At 37.0% G+C, this 7,792-nt stretch overlaps 2 protein-coding genes across 5 annotated transcripts in view; one reads left to right on the forward strand and one right to left on the reverse strand.

Annotated features, from left to right (window-relative positions):
- LOC107753404 (protein XRP2-like) overlaps nt 1–3,588 on the reverse strand; it is an 8,828-nt gene extending 5,240 nt beyond the window's left edge. Inside the window, exon 1 of one of the 2 annotated variants that reach the window (XM_016569537.1) lies at nt 3,174–3,588. In XM_016569537.1, coding sequence (XP_016425023.1) covers nt 3,174–3,350 — 177 coding nt within the window. In that variant the 5' untranslated portion in view covers nt 3,351–3,588. The remainder of the gene's footprint in view (nt 1–3,173) is intronic. The other variant, XM_016569536.1, reaches the window with a different exon arrangement.
- Nucleotides 3,589–5,748: 2,160 nt separating this feature from the next.
- Nucleotides 5,749–7,792, forward strand: part of LOC107753405 (sodium/hydrogen exchanger 7-like) — a 46,023-nt gene continuing 43,979 nt past the window's right edge. For all 3 annotated transcript variants that reach the window (XM_016569538.1, XM_016569539.1, XM_016569540.1), the window contains exon 1: nt 5,749–6,102. In XM_016569538.1, the coding sequence (XP_016425024.1) occupies nt 5,814–6,102 (289 nt within the window). In that variant the 5' untranslated portion in view covers nt 5,749–5,813. The remainder of the gene's footprint in view (nt 6,103–7,792) is intronic.

Below are 7,792 nucleotides of genomic sequence, written 5' to 3' on the forward strand. Positions count from 1 at the left end.
GTGCACTATCCAAACTTAAATTGTTGTAATTTATTAACACTTTGAAATACAGACCTATGGTTGGTCTCTTTTTAAAGAAGAAAATCAGCAAATTATCGCAAAAGTGGAATTTTTTCAAAAAATTAAAGTATCAAAAAGTTATAGATGTTTAAATTTACTGTAAATAAAATGCACTATATTAATTTTATTTTATTTTATTTATTATAAATATTTTACATAACAGGTTTTACTCTAAAATTGGTATACAATTAAAGCCTTATGTCTTAATAAGTTATGTTCCAAATTTGAAGTTGATATGAAAAAAATTGAGGTTCCTGTGAGATTTTATTTAGGGCGTTATACCACAAACAGCCACCTGGTGCCATCCAAACGCCATTCAAATTTTTAATGCATTTTTCTGTCACAAATGTCTAGATTTCTCTGTCAATATTACTTCTATCTCAAAATACCACCAAATATGGAATCCTGAGACTCAGACCTTTCCAATGATATGTTTTATGTCAAGATTATAAAAAGTTTTGATTGTAAAAGAGCGTAATGCATTTTGTAATATGACACTTGACACCGCCCACTAAGGGGGAGGAGACCGCCAAAAGATTTTAAAGTACCATTTCCATGGTAACGCAATGTCCGATTTCAAAATGGTTTTCACAGGATGAATCTTGGGCTTCTAAGCTTTCAAATGATATATGATTTATGATGATTACTAAAAGAGGCGTTTTGTTTTGTTCTCTCTCTCCGCATTCGTCACTAATCACGCAACGCCGTGTGTCTTTCGTCATCCGCCGGAACTGCTTCGGTGTATGACAGTCAGCGGAAGTGAGAGAAAAGTGTTTATTACGTTTGAAATATGGATATTTTTCTTACAAAAACTCATGGATTCTCTACAGGGAGCCTTTATTCACCCCCCGGAGCCGTGTAAGGCACGTTTTATTATGAATGCGCGAGCTTTATTTGACGACTTGTGGACTGTTCAACTGCAACACCCGCTGACTGCAATGATAAAGCTTGGAATAGCCAGGACAATTTTTAATATAACTCCGACTGGATTCGTCTGAAAGAAGAAAGTCATATACACCTAGGATGCTTCGAGGGTAAGTAAAACACAAGCTAATTTTCATTTTTGGGTGAACTAACCCTTTAAATTCTCCACCTTCATTGTGGTACGTGTCATTTTGCTGTGAGAATGACTTTTATATTGTTATTAATGTTTCAAGATGAACATTTAAGGGACTGATGCAACTTATGTTTACTTGTTAAAATGTAAGTATCAAATGTGATACAACAGGCTTCTGTCAAATGTTTATTTATCCCACAATCATCATTGTATTGCATTATATGTTTTGCCCACTAAAATCAAAACTACAGAGCTTTGGTCATAAAACTAAGCATTTAAATATAATCCTACTAACACATATTATTGAGAAATAGAATGACAACTAATATTTATAATTTATGTATTCTGTTATCTTGTAATAAAAATCTTGTTGATTTACATTACAAGCAATCAAAATTTCATACTTTTTAGCCACATAAAAAAAAACATCTGCACCCAATTGTATAATTTTGCTAGTTTGGGCCTCTGAATAAAATGTATGTTTTTTCCCCCCTCCTTGAGCTCCGTATTCTTACTATATTATATAAGCCTTAAAAGCCTGATGTATCAAATATGATACAAAACATAAAACACATCCGCAACCTTTTTTAGATTTCCCTTTTATATTTTTCAGACTATTATTTTATATGACAGGCTTTACAAGGTTACACTTCAACAGGAAACTCATTTTGCATTGAGACACAAATGATACCTCAAATCATGCAGCTTGTTTTGGATGATGTGCTGGCGGATGATAAAACAGAAAATGGAAACAACAACGACAACACAGATTTCAAATGGAGGAGGCACCTGTGCTGTATCTGGAGACAGACCATTATAGAAATTAAGATCTCTTTTGACTTGGGCCAGTAAGTTTACACCTAACAATCACTTAAAACACCCTAACAATCACACAGCGACACCCTGGCAACTCCCATACTAAATAGAACTCTTGAGTTTACAGAATTTAAGTTAATGTCATGAAATGGAAGTAGAAACAAATCTGTTCTACTCCATTGTGATGTCTGTCAGAGAGAGTAAATGGTTATAGAAAAAAAAGTAAAGCGGGGGCTTGGTTCTATGCATCGATTGCCATTCTAATAAAATCTATAGCATGCATTTAGAAAATATATAGGGTGAATTTTCACTTCAAGCCAAAATTTAACCACAGACTTCAATTTATTCTTAAATCTAAAACAGCTAGAAAACTCTCAAATTAACCCATGGCTTAAAACTGCTAATCCCCAGCCAGGTTTTAGGACCACAAACTAAACAATGCTATCAAGTTTGATAATTTTTTATTTAAATACTTTAAAAATATTTTTAAATTTATCTTGTGGAGCCAACTGGAAGATTGCTGAGGCCCTCTAGTGGGCCTTGACCCCTGGTTCAGAACTACTAGTCTAATCCATCAGATCAGACACTGCCATTGACAGACCATAAGAGAAAACTGATAAACAGTTGGACTTGTTTCGTGAATTCATTGCCTTTCAATCTACACTTGAAAGCATCGACCAGGGCAGTAATAGATTCATACTTCCGGACATTTAAATGCTACCAAAGCTTGGTTTTGCGGTCGGAGGGGCAGACAGACACCCCCACCCTTACTACTCCCTCTCTTCCTCCCTCTGATACACTGTCATACATGTTGATGGCGACACCTCTTATGTGCTAATGCTGAACACAGCGTTATCTGGGCAAGCAAGTTACGTGCCCTGACTTTAAGCCGATAATAAGCTCCGTCTATAATTTACCATAGCATTTGAAACCCTATAACCGCCGAGAGAGTCTCGTATCGATGGTCAATCGATAGCACCAGTGGAAAGCACTCAGAAACACTGAACAAGAGGGGCCAAACCCATCGTTAGCGTGATTACGCATGTTGTGAACTGCAAAAAATGGGGTTAACGAGGCGAGTTGAGCTAACGCACATAACACTAGCTTTTTCAGACGAACTGTTTGGAGTTAATTCTGTATGATTCCTAAAGCAATTATGCAACATATTATACTGTGTAGTATAGTCTAGTGCACAAAAACGGGTTATAATCACTGATCTATATATAATGCAGCGTCGTACCTTTTCTCGTTTGTCCCAGCTGTATTGCTTTGGAGCCTCCTGGTTGCTGTTGCTGCCCAGCGCAGTGTTGTTGGTTTCGGGGAGGTCATTGCCCGTAGCGCTCTCGTCCCCAGCGGGCAAAGCGGAGTCTTTTTTAGGAGATTTTCTCCTCGATTTTTTGGAGAACAAGCACCCCATTTATGGACGATCAGTCGTGCGATATGTCAGCGCGCCCCTCCTGTGGTAAATGCCACGCGTTTCTGAAAGAGTCTCGATCAGCCGCAGTAGTAGCGCTCCGTCACTCTCACCCTCCCCAGAGAGTAATCAAGTACGCGCAACCTGTGCTCTTCCCGTTTCCTTGACCCTCGAGTCAGCCAATCACTACAGCGGACCGCGTTACTAGGGAACAGCGAATCAAAGCTGAGCCGTTGTGGTGACAAATCGAGTCCCCCCATCGAAATCCGCTCTCCATTAAGATCCCGTATCTACGAAGTCTATCGAAGTAGGTGGGGGTTGTTACTAATATTTAACCCCTGCCTTATGTAAATACAGCATTTTGTTCGTGCGTTGTGTAAACTCATCTTTGCATATTAATAATTAATGTGAATCATAATATTGGTGCACTCGGATTACACTGTTAGATGTTTGTTTTGTTTTATTGTTGTATATGTACTTATTTATTTACATCACTACATAATAGCCTGTGTGTGTGTATTACTCATAAATAAATAAATATAATTTAACTTATATTATACATAATATTCATGGGTTAAGGGAGGTCTTCCACATACATTTTATTTTGCCAGTAAAATTATTTATTTGAAATGAGTGCTAATTATGTAAGGTACAATAGCTCAATGAAAGTGATATAGAGCGCGCGCACGCACACACACACACAAATATGGCCTGTTACTGCATCTCTACAATGCACTCAATGAGCTGCAATGTTACTTACCTTTCTTATTAAAAAATGCAGTTAAACCTCATAGTAATATCTTAAATGTATGTACTGGAGTGTTATTTATTTAAAAGCACAAACTGACACATTTGATGAACAGGTTGTCAATGAAGTGAGGCTTATTTGCTATTTTTTTGCATTTTTGCATTTTAAAGGTCTCCAGTAAGAGTAAAACATCTTACACAAAAAAGCAGGGTCATCTTACACCAATAATGGAACATGGTGTGCCCTGTTGTGATTTTCAATTTTTTAGCATTAGAAAATGTTCTTGTTAAAAAAATACTTGTTACTCGCTTTTTATGATATGTGTTATTTGTGTGCCATGAAAACTCAAAGATGTCAGTTATAAGCTTTTATGTAAACCAATCAACTTATGAAAGTTTTCTCTTAAGGATTTTTTGTGAAATTTTGACAGAGCAAAATTTCAATCTCACTTAAAATATTAAAATAAAAAGTATTAGCATGGTGGTTGTATGTGACTCATCACTTATATATACATTTGTAATAAATATACATGTGACACACAGAAAACACAACAGTATTGCACTTGGCTGTTCAACTGTTGTGTTGGTAAAACAAGTTAGGCTACATACATAAAATGTTCTTTGGTAAACTGCATGAACTCATCTGTGTGATTGAATGTGTCACCAGATGACGAATTCTAATGATAAATAAATTAATAAATATCATTTGATTATAAATAATAATATACAGACTTTAATACTTTTTTTCAGGAAGCACAGAACGAAAGCTTTCAGAAATGATTGTCAAAAACTGCTGTCTAAAGCATTGTGACAAAATTCAGGAAACTTTTTCTAAACTGACCTACACTTACCAGCTGAATAAGTGTAAATGACATTTGAATCTAAAACGTGTGATTATTTTGTCTTTACTCTACTACAAAGATAGTTTTAAACATGTAGTTCTCAGAACCAGAAAATGATGACTTTCCATTTTTCATTTAGCAAAGGAAGTGTGATAGTATGCAGAAGAGCAAAAAGGAAATCTTAAATCCCTGTTTGTTTCCATCAATGTGACAGCTAGACCTTTGGAGGTCAGTAAAACTGTAGGGTTTCACATTCTTCAAAACAACTCAATTTTCAGTGATTTAGAAAAAAAAACTACTTTGCTTCAAATGTTTTTATCCCCATGGAAATGTAAACACATCAGATATCTGTATCACCTCTTAAAATTGCCTGTCCACAAACCTCAACCCAGAAAACAAACATTTAATTTAAGTGTGAATAACTACAAACCAGACTATAGCACATATACTCAGTGACATCCTAATGTTACATTATTTGCTTAATGTTTACTGCTAAACAACTGCATCATTATTTTCAGGGTTTTAAACTCTATTTAGGGTTGCAAAATGTTTAAAGCTCATATAAAATAAAACAGCACATACATTTTGGCATACTGAGGTATAAAATCAACATTTTCTTTAGGTTAAGCACCTCCTTCACTGCTCGTTTGTTGAAATGTTTTTAAAAAAAATACTTCATTCAAGAGGTTCAAGGCCTGTTTTGTATCATATTCACTGAATGTACTAGTAATAGATAAATATTGGTGTGCGTGTCTCTTTAAGAGCTTGAGCTGCGGTCTGCCCTGATACCTCTCATTATTGCCTCCGAGACTAACTACCTGACGCAGCAGAGGCAGTGAGTGAGCAGTGAGGAAACCCGCCACCAGCATCCTGCACCATGGAGGCGGCCACAGCACCAAAGCCATGGACATTATATGCATTAGGAGGACACAGCTCGCTGTTTTCTATTATAATGTTCATTTTAAGCCAATGCTGTCGGATAAGAGCAGATGACGGCGGCATTGAGGAACTTGCCACGGAGAAAGAGGCAGAGGAAAGTCACAGGCAGGACAGCGTGAATTTACTTACATTCATTTTGCTTTTGACACTCACTATCCTCACAATATGGCTCTTCAAACACAGAAGAGTGCGCTTCCTGCACGAAACAGGACTGGCTATGATATACGGTAAGAAATTAGTCTTTTTAACATTGCGAAAGGCGTTAAGCATCGTCTGTGTCTCAAAACCGAATGAACCGAAGAGCTCGACAGCATGTTTGGCCGTTAAAGTACCGAGTCATCAGAGCTGAATCATTTTTAGTCGCGTGGTTTTGCGCATTTTCTGTCTAGCTCATTAGGTATTGAGACACAGCCATCATGTAAACCCTTAGCTAAGCCTCACATGAATGAGACCGTGTAGCCTGCTAGCTTGAACGAGCGCTAATACAAACCTTGTGCGTCGAATGTCATTATAATTCTGTGTGGTGGAATAGATTGATGTTCTTGAATGCACCACAATAGCTTAGCCCATATGCAACCCACAGTTTTGATATTGCATAATATCTTATGTGTGTATGAAATTGTACCCCATAACTCAGCTATTCAGGGACTCAGACGCGGGGGTTTCGCTTCTTATTTGGTCATTCCTTCTGTTGAGTTCCTCATACTAGCTTTGAATAGTGTGGCAGCTTTTGAATTTCAGGTTGGATCAGTCTACAGCAACATGATGTTATGTCTTCTGTGTCAAGAGACTTCCCCAAACCGTTTATAAGCTCTGCTTTAAAGGAATAGTTCACCCAATATTCACCCAATGCGTTTACTCTCCCTCCTGTTGCTTCAAACCTTTTTTTCTGATGCTGTGGAACACAAAAATTTGAAGAATTATTATACTGGTTGCTTTTCCATGCACTTGCAATTAATGGCACCTTTTAACTTCCAAAACAAACAAACAAACAAACAAACAAAACAAACCTAAACTAAAGCATCATAAAATGTTGAATTGTTCACTATTTTTCAGGTCTTTTGAAACCATGTTACAGATTGGATTGAAATTTAAGTCATTATTCACTGAAAACATAATTAAATGATGACAATGTTTTTTGATATACTAATTCATTAAGTGTGAAAAATCAAAGGCCTTCAGCAAGGTCAGCAAACATCTGTGTCTTCACATGTGGCATGTCTTCAGTGAAAATGAGAGCTCTCTCATCAGTGGTTGCTCTGAAGTTCAAAAGCATTGCTTGGACATGAGAAAAACACTGAGTCGAAGCACTTGTAAGCAAGCTGCAAGACACCACCGTTCTGTCTTGCTTTTTCCATATATAGGTTCAGACTTGTAGCCTATTTGGTTTCACACCGTTTCAGTAAATTTTGATTAGATTAATATGACAGACATCACCATGTTCAGGTATCTAAATTGTGTAATTGTTGACCCTAGGATCTTTTTTGTGACTGACTGACCACATACCTGTCTGACATACTGAGCAGCAGGTATGGCTAAAATGCAATCATGGTGAAGATTCACATTCAGCAAGTTTACTTTTGCTATTAAAGGGGTGGTTCATTGCGATTTCACTTTTTAAAATGTTAGTTAGTGTCTAATGTTGCTGTTTGAGCATGAACAATATCTGCAAAGTTACAAAGCTGAAAGTTCAATGCAAACGGAGATATCGTCTTTTAAAATTCTGGCAGTTTAATGCCTACAAAAACGGCTGGTAGGGACTACAACAAGTTACTTCCCGGGTTCGTGACATCACAAACCCAGATAAACCCCGCCCTCGGGAAAAGGCAGCAAAAGGGGCGAGGCCATGCTGCGCTGCTTTACAGAAGAGGAAGAGAAAACTAGAGGTGCACATAAAAATCTATTCATATATGAATC

Source organism: Sinocyclocheilus rhinocerous, unplaced genomic scaffold (genome assembly GCF_001515625.1).
Source record: "Sinocyclocheilus rhinocerous isolate Xijiao unplaced genomic scaffold, SAMN03320098_v1.1 scaffold4913, whole genome shotgun sequence".
In the NCBI taxonomy this organism is placed as follows: domain Eukaryota; kingdom Metazoa; phylum Chordata; class Actinopteri; order Cypriniformes; family Cyprinidae; genus Sinocyclocheilus; species Sinocyclocheilus rhinocerous.